Consider the following 21358-nt stretch of genomic DNA (forward strand, 5'->3'; position numbering starts at 1 on the left):
ATCAATTGATGCAGAAAAAGCATTTGACAAAATCCAACACCCTTTCTTGATAAAAGCTCTCAACAAGGTGGGAATAGATGGCTCATACCTCAACATAATAAAAGCTATATATGATAAACCCACAGCAAACATCATACTCAATGGACAAAAACTAAAGACATTTCCCCTAAGAACAGGAACAAGACAGGGATGCCCACTCTCACCACTCCTGTTTGACATAGTACTGGAAGTATTAGCCATTGCAATTAGACAAGAAGAAGAAATAAAAGGCATCCAGATTGGAAAAGAACAAGTAAAGCTGTCTTTATTTGCAGACGACATGATATTGTACATAAAAAATCCGAAAGACTCCGTCAAAAAACTCATAGACTTAATAAATGAATTCGGCAATGTAGCAGGATACAAAATTAACGCCAAGAAATCTATGGCCTTTCTATACACCAATAGTGAACTTACAGACAGAGAGACTAAAAAGGCAATCCCATTTACCATCGCACCAAAAAAATTAAGATACCTAGGAATAAACTTAACTAAGGAGGTAAAAGACCTATACACGGAAAACTACAGGACACTGAAAAAAGAGATAGAGGAAGACGTAAACAGATGGAAGAACATACCATGTTCATGGATTGGTAGAATCAACATCATTAAAATGTCCATACTACCCAAAGCAATCTATAGATTCAATGCACTCCCCATTAAAATACCAACGGCATATTTCACAGACCTTGAAAGAACTCTCCAAAAATTCATCTGGAATAAAAAAAGACCCCGAATAGCCACAGCAATCCTGAGAAAGAAGAATAAAGTAGGAGGGATCTCAATACCAGATTTCAAGCTGTATTACAAAGCCACTGTTCTCAAAACAGCCTGGTACTGGCACAAGAACAGACATATAGATCAATGGAACAGAATAGAGAATCCAGATATTGACCCAAACCACTATGCTCAATTAATATTTGACAAAGGAGGCATGAACATACAATGGAATAAAGACAGTCTCTTCAATAAATGGTGTTGGGAAAATTGGACAGATACATGCAAAAAAATGAAGCTTGATCACCAACTTACGCCATACACAAAAATAAACTCAAAATGGATACAGGACTTAAACATAAGACGGGAAACCATAAAAATACTAGAGCAATCCACAGGCAGCAAAATGTCAGACATATGCCAAAAGAAATTCTTCACTGACACTGCCCCTAGGGCAATGGAAGCTAAAGAGAAAATTAACAAATGGGACTACATCAAAATAAAAAGCTTTTTCACAGCAAAAGAAACCATCAACAAAACAACAAGAAGGCCCACTGCATGGGAGAACATATTTGCAAATGGCATCACTGATAAAGGTTTAATCTCCAACATCTACAGGCAGCTTATACAACTTAATAAAAGGAAGATAAATGATCCAATAAAAAAATGGGCAACAGACCTAAATAGAATCTTTTCAAAAGAAGACAGAAGGAAGGCCAAGAGACACATGAAAACATGCTCAACGTCACTAATTATCCGAGAGATGCAAATCAAAACAACAATGCAGTACCATCTCACACCTGTCAGAATGGCTATCATCAACAAATCAACAAACGACAAGTGTTGGCGAGGATGCGGAGAAAAAGGAACCCTCGTGCACTGCTGGTGGGATTGCAGACTGGTGCAGCCACTGTGGAGAACAGTATGGAGTTTCCTCAAAAAACTGAAAATGGAACTCCCATTTGACCCAGTAATCCCACTCCTGGGAATATATCCGAAGAAACTAGAAACACCAATTAGAAAGGATATATGCACCCCTATGTTCATAGCAGCGCAATTCACCATAGCTAAGATTTGGAAACAGCCTAGGTGCCCGTCAGCAGATGACTGGATCAGAAAACTGTGGTACATCTACACAATGGAATACTATGCTGCCATGAAAAAGAAGGAATTCTCATCATTTGCAGCAACCTGGGAGGAATTGGAGAACATTATGTTAAGTGAAATAAGTCAGTCAATGAAAGAAAAATACCACATGATCTCACTCATTTATGGATAATAAAGAACATTATAAACTTGAACAAAAAGATAGATACAGAGACAGTAAAGCATCAAACAGACTGTCAAATTACAAGGGGAAGGTTAGGGAGAGGTGGGGGAGATAAGAGATCAATCAAAGGACTTGTATGCATGCATATAAGCATAACCAATGGATGCAAAACTCTGGGGGGTGGGGGCATATATGGGAGTGGGGTGTGGGGAGGGCAATGGTAAGATATGTACACATATAATACCTTAATAAAAAAAATTTAAAAAAAAATAAAATTAAGGCACACTAACACAATGTACATTAATGAAACTATCACCCCACTTAAAAGCTGGATCGTTAGCAATAATCACCTATATTTATAATTACTTATGTGCTTTTCTCCTGAGCCTTCCTCCGGCCTCCCATGAGAGGTAACATATTATGTTTTGTTTTCCATTTTATTAAAATTTAAAAAATATGCCTAGACAATGTATTGCTTAGTTTTGCTTTCTTAAAAAAAAAAAAAATTGGCCGCAAGTAAGAAAGCTTACACTGTTTCATGTCTTGATTTTTTTTATTGTGATAAAATACACAGAACATAAAATTCCTGATTTAACAATGCCTAAGTGTATAATTCAGTGGCATTAATTACATTCACAATGTTGTGCAAACATGGCCACTGTTTGCAAACCCTTTTCATCAGCCCAAACAGAAACTTTGTACCTATTAAGCAAGAATTCCCCACTCCTTCCTCCCTCCAGTCCCTGGTAGCCTATCTACTTTGTGTTTCTATGAATTTGCCTTTTCTAGATATTTCATATAAATGGAATCATACAATAAAAAAAAAAAAAAAAGAAAAGAAAACGGAGGGAAGCAAAGGGAAAATCTTTAACACTTGTGTTAACTCACTCCAACATGTTAACGTGTGCAAATCCCTTGAGAAGGGGAGGAGTAAAGAGGCGGCCGCTGCCTGCGGCGGATTGATGGACAGAGGCTGCGGCTGACCCGGAGCTCCGCGAGCGCCTTTTGTTTGGGAAATTATATTTGCTTCTCATTTGCCTAGTCTCTCTCCCCTGACTAGCCAGAGGGGGTAAAATCTCGGCGCACGGGTTCTAAGTAACTGTGTGGTGATGGAAGACGCCGAAGGCCTCAGAGGAGCGACACAGGTAGCAGGAGTGTAAACAGCAAAGTGAATCATTTCCCTCAGAACCAATAAAGCCGTGGGAACAGGCTGTCACCCAGATTTACACGCGGGGAGGCTGCAGCACGTGCAGAATCGAGGACCGTGCGGGCGCCCGGATGCAAAGTCAGACCCGAAGTTATGTGTGCGTCGGGCTGCACACTTAGCATGCAGACTGCCTCGGCGCTGAGTGAAACAAACGACGTGTTCTTCCTCCGTCTCCTCGTTCGTCTCGCCTTCCGAAGATTTACAAATCCGCAAGCTCGCCAATTTATGGGCCTACTTATCCCAGGCTCCCGGAGCAATGCCGGGGAAGCAAGCCCCCCTCCGCTGCTCTCTCGGCCGCAGGAGCAGCACAGACCTGCCCGAAAGCAGCTGGCTCGCAGGCTCTCCGGGTCTCATACTTACGTCAGAACATGCGTGTGAACGGTGAATTGCAGGGATACCTTTCAAGGCGACAATTTCATTCATGTGCACGAACTGATTCCTTCCAAGTTTGGCAAAATTGCTACCCATAAGAGGATTCCCCACATTTCCTGGAGACTCTCCTGAGTTCAGCCAACTACGTCCCAGAGGCCCAATCGGACTGCCACCTGCTTTGTACCATTGAAAGGTCACGGCCCAAGATGCAGCCGCTCCTGCCGGGTGCCACCCCAGCAAACGCACACTCAGGGTCCCTGCAGATGCTCCGCTGGACCAGAGCCACCGGCCGTGTGCCCGTCAATCCGCAAACGCCAAGCCAACTCAGCGCTGCACCATTTCCCCCTTCCTTAGCTACTTCCTGCTTCTCCCTCTCTTGTTCTTTATCCTGTAAGCTTCCTGCTTCTGCCCAGCTTCCTTCTAGTTCTAGGGACCTTTGAGAATGGTCCCTAGAACTATCTAGGGATGAGGGTGGCGGGGAGGAGGGCAGGGGGACCACTGTGGAGTCAGGGTTAGTGGAGAAATTTGATTGCTTTGAGCCAGGCTGGGCTTGCCTCAGCTTGGTAGAAGAAGTTTCTGAAACTGTTGAAGAAATTGGATTGTGGGGAGAATACAGCAAAAACCAAACAAATCAAACATCTCTCCCACCTCCCTATGTGGTCTCTGAGGTTCTGAGGACCAGAATCAGGCCTATTAGGATGGGAGGAGAAATTTAGTGTAGAAATGATAAAGTTTATTCTAATGATCAAGAAATAGCACAGGAGCAAAACAAGGGCTTGGTTAGAAAGTGTCTCTCTTCCTCACTTACACTCTTCATCGCTGGGATCTCTCTCAAACACCTCTTCACCATCTTTATTGCCTTGGACTTAGTCCTCAGGGATTTGCTTTCTCCCATCCTTCCTTCTTCCCTCCCTCCCTCTTTTATTGTATTTACTTTGCTCTTATTGGTGTCACTTGACAATTCTTGGAGTTCGACTTTATGAACTTAGCCATTGGGGCAACCCAAAGGTTTCTAGACCAACTTTCTCCTCCCATCTCCTCTGAATTCCCCAGCCAGTAGCAGTAGAAAGTTATCCAGCCCCCAAAGGAGTCCTGTGTTAAGTCCTATTCAGCCATTCACGTACTCAATCAATATTTATTGAGCTCCTGCTTTTTACAGGGTGTTGGGAACACAACCTTGAACAAGGCATTCCAACTCCAGTTGGAGCTTATACGGGAGGGTCGATACAGATAATAAATAGTTTCAGGCAGCGAAAGGGCTACGGAGAAAATCAAGCAGGAAATGGGGCCGGGGTAACAGTGAGAGGGAAGCCTGCCTGAGGGATGGTCATGGGAGGATCTGGGGAGAGAGAGTTCCAGCAGAGAAAACAGGGTACCAATGCCCCCAGGTGGGGAAGAGAAAAGTGACTTTTGATAGGAAGAAAAGAACACCTTCTACTGGGCACCACCCTGAGGGTACCAACTTCCCTTCTCTCTGCCTGCATCATGAGCGTAGAACACGAGAAGTAAGTGGCTTAGGGCGCCAGGATGAGATGACCTCCCAGGGAAGGTTGTTATGATCCTAAAGCTGGTCACACAGGTGAGCTGTTTTTCATTCCATTTCATGTGTCTATGGTAAAAAGCAAACACTTTCTGACGTCTGCCGTTTCTATTATTCATAGTTCACATTTGTATTACTTGTTCCATCCTTCTTGGCCCCAGAGAATAAGTGACTGCCTGGCGGGGCAAACCCATGTCCTATCAAGTCACGTGTGGGCCCGTGTACATGAGGTTTCCCTGTTCTGATGGGCTAATCTATGAAATCAATCACGGGGATAAAAGAATGCCATGGAACACTGAGGCAAATTATAATGTTGTTGGTATTTCTTAAAAAATCGAGCAGGATAGGGTGAGGGACCGGACCGTGACCTTGGCCTTTGTGTTTCCTAACAGAATGGGTGCTGGGAGGACGGTCTCCGGTACAAGGATGGACGTAAACACAGGCAGCATCATTATCGGTCAAGGTCAGTGAAATGCTCCATTTCTCATTTGAGGACACGGACACTAAAAGATCTTAGGATCTTGGTCCGTTGTACAGTGACTTTGTGGAGCTAAGTTGTGGATGCTGGGTATGCCTAGCAACACTCCAGTGAAGCCTTCAAAACCCTCCTCCCTCCTCGCTGGGCTGAGCGCTAATGGAGGAAGACGCTGGCCCTGGCTTTCGGTAACTACGGACACAAAAGCAACTGAGATCTACCAGTGTTCCCATTGAGCAACTAAGCTGCTAATAGGGTCTGGCATTAATAGGGAAGTCAATGCTTGTTAGTAAGAGAGCGGAAGTGTTATTTTTCCTTTGGAAGGAGGTGGGCGTAGGCTAAAATAGGCAAGAGGAGTCCAGTGATTGGCCGTGTCCAGGGTGGGATCTAAGGTTCCCATTGGGCACTCTGCCTCAGTAGCCAACTTGAACATTCTGTACTGAAGTTCACTGCTTAGGGAGCAAAGTGGACATCACAGCAAGAAAATGGCAAGGTAGGAAGGACCCTGAGGTGGGGAAGAAGAGGAGCAGCGAGTGGGAAAGCCCAACAGCTGGAAATACTGTTCTCACAAATTCCTTCAAGGCCATGTTCAAACGATTTACCACTGGTTGGACTTGGATCTAACCAATCAGAAGGGCTGCTGGCTGCAGCGTCCCAGGGCTATACGGATGCATACTGGGTGAATTTCAGGCTGGTATGTAAGGACAGTGTACCTCACAAGGTTTTTTAAAATATTTTTTAAATTGATTTTAAAGAGAGAGAGAAGCAAGGCGAAAGAGAAAGAGAATCATCTATGTGAGAGAACCATCAACCGTTTGCCTCCTGCACGCCCCCTAGTTGGGATCTAGCCCGCAACTCTGGCATGTACTCTGACCAGGAATCACACCAGCAACTCTTTGGTGCACAGGACATCACCCAACCAACAGAGCCACACTAGCCAGGGCTACCTCCAAGTTTTCAATGAAAAAAATCTTATAGGTTTGTCCTGTGCTGCCAGAACTTCCTCAGTCCATTTTGTTTAATTGTTGACCTTACCATCCTCATGCTATTGGCATTAGAATAATAAGAACCACCTTTAATTTGAATCTCACTCAGGGAAGTGGCTTTGCAGGCAGCCAAACTGAGTTCAAATCCTGCCTTTGTAATTTTTATTCTTGGCAAAATCCACAACCCTTCAAAAGCGCACTTTGTAAAAACCTAGGGAAAGGGACACCGTCCTCCAGCGCAAGGTGGTTCGTGATGATTAGTACGGGGTTTGCCGGGGAGCACGCTCAGTGTGGTGTCTGGCTCACAGGAGACTCACAGCGGTAGCTCTAATATCCAGAATCCATTGTGATCCAAATAAGTGCTCCTTGGTAATTAGGGGATTTTATATATTGGAAAATGGGTTTTGGAAACAAAATTACAGTCTAAACTAAAAGCAAATAAGCAGTGTGAATGTGCCGGAACACAGGGTTCTCTAAAACATTGGAAGTGATCATGAGAAAAAAACATGACTGAAATACGAATTACAGCACATTCTTAGTATCCTTGACTAGGCCATCTAACAGATTCCATTTCTGTTATCCTGATTTGAGTAACTGTACATACGTAAAAGTCATTAAATTATATTTACTTAAGACTATTTCATGATTGAGAGTTTTCACTGAGTCAGCCACCTCCCCTGCACACAATTACTTTGAAATGATAACATTTTACTTAGCACAGGAGACCCATTGTAATGAGACGTTACGTATCTGTTGGGGTGGTGAACACACAATACAATATACAGACAAAGTATTGTAGAATCGTACACCAGAAACCTGTGTAATTTTAACCAGCGTCACCCCAATAAATCCAATAAAAAACCACTACATATCTGTAAAGTACTTTCACATACCTTATCCTACTTAGTCCACAAAACTGGGACCCACCCAGGGGGCAATGATTATCAGGAACTCCAAGACCAGACCCATGCTTCAGTTTAAAAAGAGAAAGATCAAGAGATGCCCTAACCCACGTCCCCTCCCCCAACTCCAATGTCCACACCCACACCCAGGGCCATCTCATCCTTCCCGTGTCCTGCCTCTGTGGGGAAGGAGACACTAGGGATGAAGGAAGAAAGTGAGTGTGGGTCAGCTCGCAGAGTGGGGTGAGCATGTGACTGCCTCGTTTGTCGTAAAGACAAACTCCACGCTCGAAGTACAGTCAGATCCAAGGCTGAGGCGTGCCCAGGCTCCTGTCACCCCAGTTTTGGGTCATGCAGCACAAAGTTTAACCAAAGACTATAGCATAGATCTCAGCCAGCTGGGGGGAAGGAGGCCCTCCTTGGGTTTGAAACAGAATCGTTAGCATTTCTAGGAAGAAGGTGCTTCATTCCTGGTCATACGCCTGGGGAGTTTTAGCTCCTAAACTCGAAAGAAGAAGAGGAATTTAACAGTTATTGGGGTGATCATAGTTATTGTGTATGTAGGGTTGTGTGTCCTCATCACATCTCCGTATCCCCCAACAGTTCATTGTGAAGGAAGAAGCCTGACACCCACGGTTAGGCTAAGGGCTGCTCTCAGAAGAGCCCACATTCCTAGGACTTGGTGACTCTCCACCCTGATAAGAGCCGTAACCTTGGAAGTCAGCTGTGTGGGTGTCCTGTGAGGAGAGGGGAGGAATTTATTCAGATGCACTAACCCGTGGTGGGCAAACTGCGGCTCGCGAGCCACAATCGGCTCTTTGGCCCCTTGAGTGTGGCTCTTCCACAAAATACCACGGCCTGGGCGAGTCTATTTTGAACAAGTGGCATTAGAAGAAGTTTAAGTTTAAAAAATTTGGCTCTCCAAAGAAATTTCAATCGTTGTGCTGTTGATATTTGGCTCTGTAGACTAATGAGTTTTCCGACCACTGCACTAACCAATAGAAATAGGGCTCCGCTCCGGCCAATGGAAAGCCAAGGGACAGTGTGGGGCGGCTGCCTTCCTGGGACAGGGGACTCAGGGCCCTTCAGACAGAAACTCGGAGGAATTTACTGGCAAAACTGAAAAGATGACAGTCTTCCAAGTTTCAGTTCTGAGACCTCCCGGCTACACAGCGTTCCAGCTATAGGTACATGTGCCCCCCACTTTCAAAAGACAAAGATTTCTAAGCAGGGATTGGCAAGGAGGTCCAAGTAACTGAAGTGGTTCCTGAACCCATCCTGGGGGAGCTCCTTAAGCTATGGACTGTAATAAGAGTTTAATCTGACATTTTGAAAAAAATGCCCAGCAGATCTGCCAACCACCCAGCTCCCCCAGCCCCGGAGAGGCGCTGGGACCGACGGGAACTTCTGCCATCAGGGCCCCGGCAGGTGTCAGCACACCAGTGACGCCTTTGATTCTCCCTGACCCTCCTCCGAGGGACTGGCTTACCTGGGCGCCCTTGATTTGCAAGCGAACACTATAGCCCCGAAGCATCTGGGCGCATTATTCTAAATCCTGTGGTTTTCAAATGAACCCATTATCTCAAAGGATAAAACGTGTGGGAGGCCGTGGTATGTGCTCTGTTCCTGCGGTCGTGAAAGAAAACTGACCTCACGCTCCCCAAGGATGGTGCAAAAATAAATCCTCCGCTGACCTCACGTGGCCATAGAAACAGCCCGTGTCCCCGCTGGAAGGGCTTCCAAAGGGCTGGGAAACGGTCGCAGAAAAGGCCCAAGAGTCCGGGCCCTGGCTGCCCTTCCGCAGGGCACTTAGTGGGTCCTCAGGAGGCGACCTCAGCCCTAAGGGCCCGGTACTCACGGGAGGTCCGGACGGTGTGGCTGGGCGGGCTGCGCGGGCTGCGGCCGTGGGGGTTCATGGCTCTCACGGCAAACTGGTAGTGGGTGTCCGGATCGAGGCCCCTGATAACCATGGAGTCCATCTGGATCCGCTCTTGGATGAAGGTCCAACTGTTGTCGAAATCTGGCCTTGATTGGGGAAAGAACGAGATAAACAAGAAGCGCGGTCAGGCGCAGAGGAGAGGGGCGCTGCGGCCATGCACACCAATGGCATTGAACCCCTCAAGCAAGGCTTGTGAAAACAGGGGACCGTCCCTATCTGGAAGCCAGCTTGATTTTCAATCACAGGTCGTCGTTTTTAAGTGCCTGCCAGTAAAAGCAGGCAGATCCTTCTCAGGGCCAGTGTTTAAACCCCGGGTGAGGACCAGCCGCCTGCTCCTGGCACAAAGACCCCCCACGGGAGTTTGTTTCCAGGGCTCCGGCCTGCAGATGTTTCATAGACGAGCTTCCCCTGACAGCCCCACTCCCGGAGGTCAGGGGAGCACAGACTCCGTGGGCTCACAGTCTGTTCACAAAATAAACAAATAGAAGTTTTATGGGGTGACTAATTTGTAGGAATCGCCATGGGAAAACCCAGGCGGATTCTGTCCGTGGCCATTCTTCCTACTCCGAGTAAAATTGTAGAACTGCTCCCACGTGCAGAGAGAGCGCAGACCCTCACGCAGACCCGCCCCCGGGGAGGCAGCACACAGAGGGACAGAGCCACTCAAATCCTGCCAGCTGCTCTTTCACGTCTGTAAGTCTCTATTTTCTCATCTGTAAACTGGGGGGAATAGAAGTACTTCTCTAAGAGGGCTGTGGTACAGATGAAATAAAATCTGTAATCTCAGTATGGTGCCTGGCGTCCCATCATTAACTCTCAGCACATGTTAGCCATTATCTAAGGGACTTGCACACCTCACAGGGCTAGTAGGAAACCCTGGCCACCTGCTTACTCTAGACCTGGGTGCATCTGGCTGGTCGGCACTTGAAATGGGGCTAGAATGTATTGTGAGGGTAAAACATACATGCCGGAAGGCAATTCCAGCATGTCAGCATGGCTGAGGGCATTTCCCCAAACCTGAAAAGGATGCATAAAGGATTGCTTGCTGCCAGGCAGCTGGGGGCATCTTAATCTACAGGTTATTGCCTCCTACTGGCCAAACACCTGAACAGCCAAAGGCAATTCCCCCAATCTGACAATGGATTTTGTGTACTAAACCCTGGCCTTTGATATATATTTACTTTGCCTTAGGACAATTTGTGTTAATAAAAAGCAAGGGGTCCTGAGACAAGAGAGAACTTAGTTCCTTTAGCTAAGTCTTCTCTGGCCCCCCAAATGCCTTCCAAAATTATGTTTCATCTCTGGACTCTTGATTAATTTACACACAGCACTTCTCCAGATTCCTGAACCCTTCTAGATGCTGGATTAAGACTCCCAGCACGTACACTGGATTTTTAAATGAAAAAAAGAATGTACACTATCTCATTGATTACATACTGAAATGATATTTTGGATGCACTGGGTTAGAATATGTTATTAAAATTAACTTCACGTATTTCATATTACCTTTATAATGCCACTATTAGAAAACTTCAACCTCCATACTGCTCACATTGCATTTCTACTGGATCTGTGCTGCTCTGTGTGAACTTCCCAGATGGTGGGAGAACAGAGCATTCTGGGTAATAAGAGCTGCAAGGTGACACTTGGGAAGGACTGTGGGTGACAGGAGGACAGTGAGGGTGGCCTAGCTGGAGTGGAGGTTCTGTGTTAATTGCAAATAATAGTCACCATTTATCAAGTTCTTAGGAAGTACAGTATCCCCCCCTTATCTACTGGGATACATGCCGAGGCCCCTAGTGGGTACCTGAAACCATAGAAGGTACTGAACCCTGAATATATCATGTTTTCTCCTCTACGTACATACCTATGATAAAGCTTAATTTATAAATTAGACACATTTTAACAAGAATAACGAATAATAAAATAGAACAATTACAACAACATACGTGTAATAAAAGTTATGTAAATGTGGTTTCTCTCTCTCAAATGTCTTGTTGTACTCACCTTCTCATTTAAAGGAAACACTTTATGGCTTCACTTTGGCACATCCACATTGCCAGCATCACCGCTCTCGCTCGTTGGAGACATCAGTAAGTAAAATAAGGCTAACTCAACCACAAGCACTGCGATGCCATGACGGCCGACCTGCCCTTCTCACCCGTCTCAACAGTTGATCTGATAGCCACACCGGCTCCTAAATGACTAGCCCGCAGGTAGCATAGAGAGCCTGCGGACACTGGACAAAGGGATGAGTAACGTCCCCAGGGGAACGGAGTGGGACAGTGGGCGATTTCATCATGCTACTCAGAACAACGTGCAATTTAAAATGTATGAACTGTCTAGTTCTGAAATCTTCAGTGTAATATTCTTGGGTCATGGTTGACCACAGGTAACTGAAACCGCAGAGAGGGAAACCATGAGTAAGGGAACACTACCGGACCAAGCATGGTTCCAACTTAATTCATGTATTTCCCCCAAACTACCCTATGCAGCAGGTAATCACATTGAACGCCCTCCCCCATTCTGCAGGGGAAACTAAGGCATTGACAGGTACGTCACTTGCCAGAGGTCACAGCGGATGAATGGTGAGGCCAACTTGGGTTGATGGGGGAAAGTTAGACTAAGAAGACCCTTGATATTGGATGAAAACCTGGGGGACAGTGGCTGGGGGGTAGCCTCCACCCTTTAGCTTGCTGCCTGGTCCCCTCTCTGGTGCTCTATTGTTAAACACCTCTGCTCACAGGTGTTTAGAAGAAGGCAGGAAGCAAAATAGACTGATGTTTATCCTTTATGAACTTACTGGGCATGGAAATACTCATTTTGCTGAAAGAGATGCTCAGATGATACATCGATTTCTCTAGCAGGGTGAAATGGAGTCCTTAAGCCCAAGAAAAGATGCCTCCTCAGGCTCCCGGAACCGAGTGGTTTGTGGGGCTGGACCACACAGGAATCCACGCGTGGGAGCAGCAGAGGTCACGTGGCATGCCCACTGGAGGAAGCAGGGCCGGTTTCTCTTTCTGGATCCCCTCTCCCTAAAGACGGCCTTCTCGTGTAAACTAACTTTGTCATCCAAGAGGAAACCTCAGAGAGTGGAAGGAAACACATTCACAAACTAAAATTAATAAAATCACAGAGGAAAGCCACAGGGAATGCCCTAAAAGTAAGGTCAGATGCAGTCTTTCTCTCCTGTTAGTCCCTGCCAAGTTTCCCTGTGGCACTTCCAGAGGAGCTGACCTGGAACTGTTCTCGGATGCCACTGTTCACCCAACTACCGGCCACAATCGTCCTGTAAAAATACACCCCCTCCCTGGAAGGGCGATTACTTTGTATTCGTTCATTTAATGCAGGAAAGAAAGCTATGTTTTCAGCAAATGAGAGATTAAAATCATTAACCTTTCATTTCATTATATAGAGTGAGAGGACAGCTCGTGCAGACTGAATACCAGTTCAAAACCTTTACCATCTGGCCTCTGCTTCTCATGGGCTGTGCATTTCAATGCTGTGAGTCCCTCGAGGTGCAGCAGTGCAAAGGGGAGGTTGAGAAAGGGACAACTAGGCAAAACTATTGCCTTAGATCTCCCTCCAGCCACAGCTTCCTTTTTCAATTAAAGGAAATTATTTTATTCAACTACTCAGTGGCCAGTCAAATCACCATAGCAACTCTGCCTGCCAATGTCCCCAACAATGAAAAGGCTAGAGGGAGAGAAGCAGACTAAGAATGCGCTGCCATCCCAGGTAAAGATGGGCAGCCACCAGCAGATGGGCACTGGGAGCACTTTTCCAAAGGGTGGGCGAGGGCTGGGTCAGGTCCTGCATCTCCAGGGATCAGCGGAGCACCTCTGCAAGGTGGCTGGGCAGCAGAGCTCGGGGGCACAAGCAAGGTGCCGGCAGTGGCTACTCAAATCCAAGTCAGCTGATTCAAGTGATCAAGACTCACTCACTGGTACAATGGGGTGGGAAGAAGCATGACCCCTGACAAGGTAGCGTCCAACCTGGTTATCAGCATCTTCGAGATCATTTCGCCCAAGTGCCTGAAGGCTTTCAGAAATTGCATGTGAGCTCTTATGTGTCAACATCATTGTATTTTTCTTAGTAAAGGGTCCTCAGCTTTTATCAGATTCTCAAGAGCTTTAAGAGCCACTTGTCTAGTCGAGGCTCACATTTGACCCATATGGACACTGAAGAAAATAATTTATCCAAAGTCGCACAATCAGTAGGTGGTATACTTTTCTGTTTCATTCCTTTTCTTTCCTTTGGCATTTTAAACACCTCTCCCATTGCCAACCTCATCCTTAGTGGACAAGTGTTTTTCTTGGTTACCATCAAACCCAGTAGGCAGCTACCATGGGCTAGTCAATTGGCAAGTGATTAATGATTATCAACTGGCTACCATCACAGAAGCTACATTCTGGAGGCTCAAGGAACTACAAACATAGTTCTTAGGGAGTTTACAATCTAATTGGGAGATAATACATCTAAGGATCAGTAGGAAGCCAGTGCAAAATAACATATTTCAAGAGCTCTATTTGAATGGGTCAATGTGAACGGAAATCCTGGGGAAAGTCTATGAGGACCAGGAAGAATTAAGTTAGGCTTGGGATGTATTTGGGTTTGGATAACTGAAGAGAGCATCTTTGGGTAGAGGAGGACAGAGCAACATCAGCTCTGTGTACAATGTGCACATGGAAGATACTCTACAGTACATGTTTGGATGGATGTAGGCACACAGTAAGTGTCAAATAAGTGGTGGTTGAGCTGAACTGAAACATCTTTAGAATTTCACCTTAGGAATAACAAGATGCCCTAAACCAGGGGTAGCAAACTTCAGCCAGCTGCCAGGTTGTGTAAGTAATGTGTTGGGGGAATATAACTGGGAAAGCATAAAATATTTGCTATCTGACCCTTGAGAAAGAGTTGTACAACCCTTGGCCCGAAACAGGAATCTTTATTTATTTTTAAATATATTTTTATCGATTTCAAAAAGGAAGGAAGGGAGACAGAAACATCAATTATGAGAGAGAATCATTGATTGGCTGCCTACTGCACACTCCACAATGGGGATTGAGCCCCCAATCCAGGCATATGCCCTGACTGGGAATCGAACCGTGACCTCCTGTTTCATAGGTTGACGCTCAACCACTGAGCCACGCCAGCTGGGCACCGAAACAGCAATCTTTAAACTTGTCTGTGCTGCTTTGATAGTCCGAGGAAGCATCTGACCTCTCTCAGAATATTTTTTATGTATTTTTATTAATTTCAGAGAGATAGGAAGGTAAAGAGAGAGAGATCTAGAAACATCAGTGATGAGAGAAATCACTGATCTGCTGCCTCCTGCACTGGGGATCGAGCCCTGATCAGGAATCGAACCGTGACCTCCTGGTTCCTAGGTGGATGTTCTATCACTGAGCCACACTAGCCAGGCTCAGAATATTTTTAATGAATAAAATGACATACATAGGATCACCAAGAAAACCAATCATATTGAAAACAATGATAAAAACAAAAAATTATGATATACTAAAAATGTACTTCTTTATTAATACATCAAATAACAATACCTCGCAATAGATTTAATTACTACAATAACTTTAAAGTAGTGATGAGCATGACTAGTATTTGGGAATGTGTGCAACATGTAATGGGATAAGAAAACATCTAGAATTCTAATGCTGACAAAGTCTCAGGAATTAGTAATACCACTGTGGCTTGTTGCCTATGTTCATATTTTCTTAAAAAGCACACTAGATTTGGTGAAACTACAGATGTAATTTTTGTCCAACCAAAGTCCAGGGACCCTTTGAATCCTATCCATGGACCTCCTGAGGATCTGCAGAGTGCAGGCCAGCACCCTGTTCTAGAAGAGACATGACCCCCAAGGTCACCCAGGGGGACACAGCAGAGGCGAGCGAGAACCTCACGCTTTAAAGAGCCTCCGCTCTCTGTCACTGTCACGGGAGCTGCTCGGCACGGAAATGAATTGCAGAGGAAAGTCCAGAACCACCAAGTAGTCACAGGTTTAAAAAATGTATCATTTGACCTTCAGCTTTCAGCCCTCTCTCTTTATTTACAAATTGGTTCAGCCCACCCCAATGACAAGCAGACGGATAGAGCGGAGAAGGAAACTCAGCTGGCATTTCGTCCCAGGCCAGCAAGGGCACACTTCCACTCACCGCTCCCACAGGGCTCCTGCCTACACAAGGGCTCAGGTTAGGTCGCCAGCCACAGTCTGACCAGGGATGGCACCAGAGGTGCTCGTGGTGGGAGGGGCTGGAGCTTTCGGGGGTCGATGTGTAGGAAGGACAGTTGTTGAGATTCTGCAAGGCACTCAGAATTGCCCTCCCACCCGAGCCCCAGAGGGTGACCTTGACAGACCAGGAACTCTGGGGCCGGGCACCAGTCTGCAAGGTGCTCCTGAGACTTTCAACTTGGAAAGTAAAGGTCAGGAAAAGGAATTCTTTGTGAAGGCTCGGCTGACATCGAGCAAGCCCATTCTCACTTATTTCTAAGGTTATTCCTGGCGGTCAGAAGGCTCAGAGCTAAAAAGCATAACCTCTTACAAAGAAATTGGATTTTCCTCCATTCTCCCCCAAATTAACTAATGGGGGAAAAACAGTTATTTAAATTGTAAGTTCTATAGTTTTAGGGGCAGGAAAACACGCCGGACTACATCACTGGTAAGTATTACAGCCATTTGCCCAATTATTGATATACATCCTAGTAAAACGCTGTGAAAAAAGCTGACAGTTCACTCACACACTATAGAGAGTTCCAGAAGGCAAGCTAGCATTCAAGATGAAATAAACCCAGAGCGGGACTTTCAGTCAGGCTGGTGCACTTAGGTGTTCTTTGAAGCTTCGCCACATCCTGATATTCTTTTCGTGATAAGAAAACAAAAGCAATAAACAATATTGTGTGGGAGGGGGTTAGGGGTGGGTGCGCAGACACGTGTGGGGGTTTTGTCTGGCTTTGATTTCTGCAGTGGGGATGCAGGATGTTGGTTTCTGTCGTGGCCTCTGAGATTAGCAGGAAAGGATTCATGGAACCCCCTGGGCCAGTGTGGAAATACATCTCCATTTCCACGTGGTTCAGGGTGAGAAAAAGAACCAACACAAACTAAATCCCCCGGGAGCTACTCTGCTCATTCCTTGCAGACACCCTTCCATCTGCACAACCTTCCTCGGTCACTGCTGTCATCATCCCCAAGGACAGCGGAGGGAAGTGCGGCGCAGAGAGGTTAAGGGGCTTGAGCAGGTTCCAGCGAGTTGTAGGCACTCTCTAGATGCAATCCCATGACCGCCTGTGTCCAAATGTTGGCCGGCCCCTGCCTGACACGTGGTATGTTTACTCCATGCCAGGTGCTGTATTCCACAGAAGGGAGGGAGTCACTGTCCGCATGTCATGGTGAGGAAGACCATGAACTTGAACAAGTAATTCACTGCAAGTGTGATGAGTGTCGCAAGTAAATGCTGTAGGTGTACCTAACCTAGCCTGAAGAAGGGCAGAAGCTCAGGGAAAGCTCTCTGGAGGAAGTGATCATTACACAAACGTCCTGAAGGATGAACAAGAGCTGGGTAGGCAAAGAGGTGGCAGAGTAATCCTGGCAGAGAAGAGCAAGCAGAAAGATTTCTAGTCAAGAAAGTACATGGCTCCATAGAAAGCAGAACAGACCTATCACAGAATCCATCAACAGGAAGACCGTGCATAGAGGAGGCACTTACTATGTGCCGGGTGCTGTTCTGTGCAATTCATGTGCATCAGCTCACTGAATCTCACAACTAGATGAGGTGAGCAAATTGTTATCCCCATTCATCTGTCTGAGGTACAAAGAATGGGGCATAAATAATCCACTTAAGAGCACATGGTTTAACAGTGGTGGGGGCAAGGGTTGGACCAGAGAGCCTAGGTCCAGAGCCTGTACATAAGCCACCAGGGTACACTGCCTCGCCTTTGTCATGAGGATGGAAAGTCAGAGTCACCAGATTTCAGAGGTCAAATGGCGCAGCCTTAGGGTATATGTAAGGAAGCTGAGGACTGGAATCAAGCCACTGGTCCCAAGGACTGGAGCCAGCTCCGATCTTCTCTTCTGACCCCACATTTGCACAAACTTAAAGCTGAGAGATGAAACCAATAATTGGACTGTAAGTTTTGATCCTGAATGAGAAACTTCTTTTAACTCTCTTAGGCTGTGACCTCAACCATAACTCAAATCACATCATCCCGTAAAAACACTCAAGGAAAATCCAGAATCTGTCCAGCCTCCATTCTGAGTCCCCAACGGGATCTTCATTTCAGCAACAGCCTCTGCAGGGTCACTTTCTGTGAGGAACTAAGTTCATTTGTTACTTGTACATTAACAAAGAGCGTAGGATGGAAAGACAGACAACTTTTGAAAAAAAAAATGTCAATTTGTGAACAATCTTCAAAACCCACCCAGGTGGGCATGACCTTGAGATTCCCAAGTGAAAGTCAGTTTAGAAGCAGCCCTGTGTGAAGATGAATTTCCCAAGTCTCATGATGGGAGGCATCTGCAAGGGATCGGGGAATTATCTGGGCAGAAAAGTGTGAAAGGGAAAAGAAAGAAACCCTTTTCCTTCCCATTGATTCGTGTGACTGTCTCGGGCTGAGATTTAGAGATCCGCATTTCTTGACCCTGTGCCCCTAAAATATACACAGAAATATTGTGAACTTTCCCACACGCACACCAGGAAAGTCAGGGGTAGACTTTTTTTTTATTGAAGACAGCTACTGAAAACTTTAATCTACGCTTTCAGCAACTGACATAGCAAAGCTCCGAAGCAATTTTAACAAATCAGGTCACACTACAGAAAAACTACAGGTAAGTTCAATTAAAACTATTTTTCACCTTTAACCAGTCTAATGATAGCATACTAGTATGTGAAGTATGGCCTCCCATTTGGAGCATCAGGGGTGAGGAATATTTTTCCAGGACTTGGTTTTCATGGCCACCATAACATATATTTTTTGCTTATGAGAAAGACACTTACCCTGGGGAAATTCTTAGGCAGAGAGAGGAAAGTTTCTCAGACATTTATAGACAAAATATTTCAAAACATAGGTAGCTATATTTATGCTTGGTTCTTATTTTAACAAACGCTAAGCATTACTGCCCACAAATAAATTTTCAGTATCACTTTAGAAATGTTCTCTTTCATCATGAATGCACGATTTTTCTGTTTTAAGAAAGCAGGTAACATTTTTGAAAATATTGCAAAATAGGTAACAGCCTGCAGCCTTACTTAGAATTTGCCTCTTCAAATCTTTTCTATACTGATTAAAAATTAAAATCTACTGTTAGCAAGGAGGATAATGAACAACCTCAGGTCAACTGTAGGGGAAAATAGAAGCTGGATAAGGAACAAAAATGTGCTTGGTCGTAAGTCCAGGGCTCTGGAGAGCATCATGAATACATAATGTCTACCTGCAACATCACCAAACTAGCCAGTGAGCAGTCAGTTCCCCATACCCTGGTCTAGTATAATTTCTCAGGTTAATCTTTTATTAGTCAGTTAAGTATTTTTAAAGATTTTTAAAGACTATTTCCTAGCAATGCCTTTGATACCATTATCCTCATTTCATAAATAAGAAGAGCAACTGATGTATAAGTACCTACCAAGACAGAGAAAGAACTGGAACCTAATTCCAAGGACAGAACCTAGATGGAAACTTCACATTAAGATGGTTGAAATCTGAGGATAACCTCTGGCCATAAACTGATTTAGACAATTTCTTAGCCTTGGTCTGCCTCTTGGATATAACAAGCAACTTTGGGCTCCCAGGGAGACCCGTCACAGGTGTTTCTATACGCAGGAGGTTATCTGTATCCGGGCAAAAGGACTTCAATATTAAACATTAAACAGACTTCTCTGGGGAAAACAGAATGATTGAAGACCCCTAGAGCTGTTCAGGCTAATTGCAATTCCTGCTAGAGCACAAGAAAGCTCTCCCTAAACACAGATCCTCAGGCCTCACCTGTATTGGGAGAGACTCGGAGATGTTTACAAATGAATGGGGGGATTTATCTTGCAGCCAAATAGTAAATGCCACAACCAGCTGCGAAAGCTTTCTTTCTGGTCCAACAGCAAACAGCAGCTGAGCGGAGGCTCCCCATGCCCTTGGCCATCAGGGCTGGGGGCTGGCGGGCTGCGTTCACACTTCCTTCCCTCTCGGAAGGTGGGTCAGACATGAAGAGATATGGGTTGTGTAGAAAGAGCACGGGGCTGGACATCAGGGGACATCAGTTCCCATTTTAATTCTGTCCTCATCTAGTCGTTTTGTCTCGGCTAAGCAACTTCAGCAACTGAGTCTCACTTTCTTTCTTTGTAAAAGGAAAATAATGGTGGGAAGGAAACAAAACATTGCATGTTTATTGTGTATAAACACTGTGTGAAATCTATACACAGCAGCCCTGAAATGAGGGTCACATGAACTTGACATTACAGATGAGGAAATGGAGGGGGCTGAGATAAGGTCACGTGACCAGTCACATATTCTGGAAGAGATCATAGAGGCAGAATTCCTAGTATAGGGCTGGAATCAGGAGCTGGCTTCCCCATTCTACCATGCTCCATTTGGAACTCCAAGATGTCCAGTAATACTAAATTTGAAGCTAGCTTTCCAGGCATTATTACAGTATATTTTTCAAGCTAAACAGAAAAAAAAACATATATGTAACAGTTTGTTATGATGATGAATAATTTTAAAATATTTATACATAAGAATTTGGGACCTAAACCCCTCAACTGTTAGAGACAATTCTGAATGTTAAAATGCATTTTTGCTGGAGAGAAATGATAATTATTAAATGTAGGTACAGGACAGCCACATCTACCTGGCACTCTTCTAGGTTTTTAATGTCGACAAATTCTTCCTCATCTGTGATTTCCTTTGATTCTCCTAACCACACTTCACCATGTGTTGCAGCTAAGGATACTGTCCTCAATGCCTGGGGGTCCATGTCAGCTCCCGGGTCCCCCCACTTCTGATTTCAGCCGCAGCTGTGGCACAGAGAGCTTCCTGTGAGCTCAGACTCTCCTCCTGGCACTGCCCGCATCCAACCTCAACAAGCACCTGCTGCCCTCCTATCACAGCTCCTTCCCTCCCAGGAACCGTCCTTGATCCACAGCCAGCAGGGCCTAGAAGGTGAGAACTATGCCCCCTTGGGGAACCCTGGTCAGCAGAGGAGGAGGCAGGTGGAGAGTAGAGGCTCCTGTCCTTCCGATAGGGACATTTCGGAGGAAGAACTCAGCACACTCCAGAGAGATCTCAGCAGCATCAAGCTCCCATGGAAGGAGCTTGAGTCACACATGGTGATGTGTCCTCCTTCCTTCTCTCACTTTCCTCATTTCTCATTCTTACCTCTAAACAAAAACAATAAAATAAACACCTGTGCAAACAAAATAAATGACTTGCACCCAAGTCCCTGTCTCAGGCTTTGCTTTGGGGGGACCCCAAACTATGAGAGGCAAGGAGGGTCTCAGCAGAGGAAGTGACAGGCACAGGGCCACCTGCCCCAATTCTTCTGGTTCTTAATCCAGTGAATTTTTCATATCTCTACTTTCAGTTGTACACACAAGGCTACAAGCTGTAATTTCTACCTTCTACCAAGATGCCGGACTTAAAACAAGTTTTAAAAATGCACGCTTCAGAGCAAAACGAGTACTAAACGATAACCATCATTTTTGCCAGGGGGTTACACAGATCATCTAACTTTAAAAAACTTTGCTTTTTTTCCAAAATTTTGAAGTATTACATTTTGCTTTGCTGGTAAATTAGAAATGTTAAGTTTTTGTACATAAGAAAGCTGTAGTTTTAGGACTTTCCTATGTTATACTTTTAACTATTATTGAAACCAGAATTAGAATCTTTTCTACTCCAGACTTTGTCTACC

At 45.2% G+C, this 21358-nt stretch overlaps 1 protein-coding gene across 1 annotated transcript in view; it reads right to left on the reverse strand.

Moving 5' to 3' along the window:
- Positions 1-21358, reverse strand: part of EGFLAM (EGF like, fibronectin type III and laminin G domains) — a 135997-nt gene that overhangs the window by 53729 nt on the left and 60910 nt on the right. Inside the window, exon 7 of the mRNA XM_079793916.1 lies at positions 9367-9533. Within this exon, the coding sequence (XP_079650042.1) occupies positions 9367-9533 (167 nt within the window). The remainder of the gene's footprint in view (positions 1-9366; positions 9534-21358) is intronic.

Source organism: Cnephaeus nilssonii (genome assembly GCF_951640355.1).
Source record: "Cnephaeus nilssonii genome assembly, chromosome: 2".
Classification (NCBI taxonomy): Eukaryota; Metazoa; Chordata; class Mammalia; order Chiroptera; family Vespertilionidae; genus Cnephaeus; species Cnephaeus nilssonii.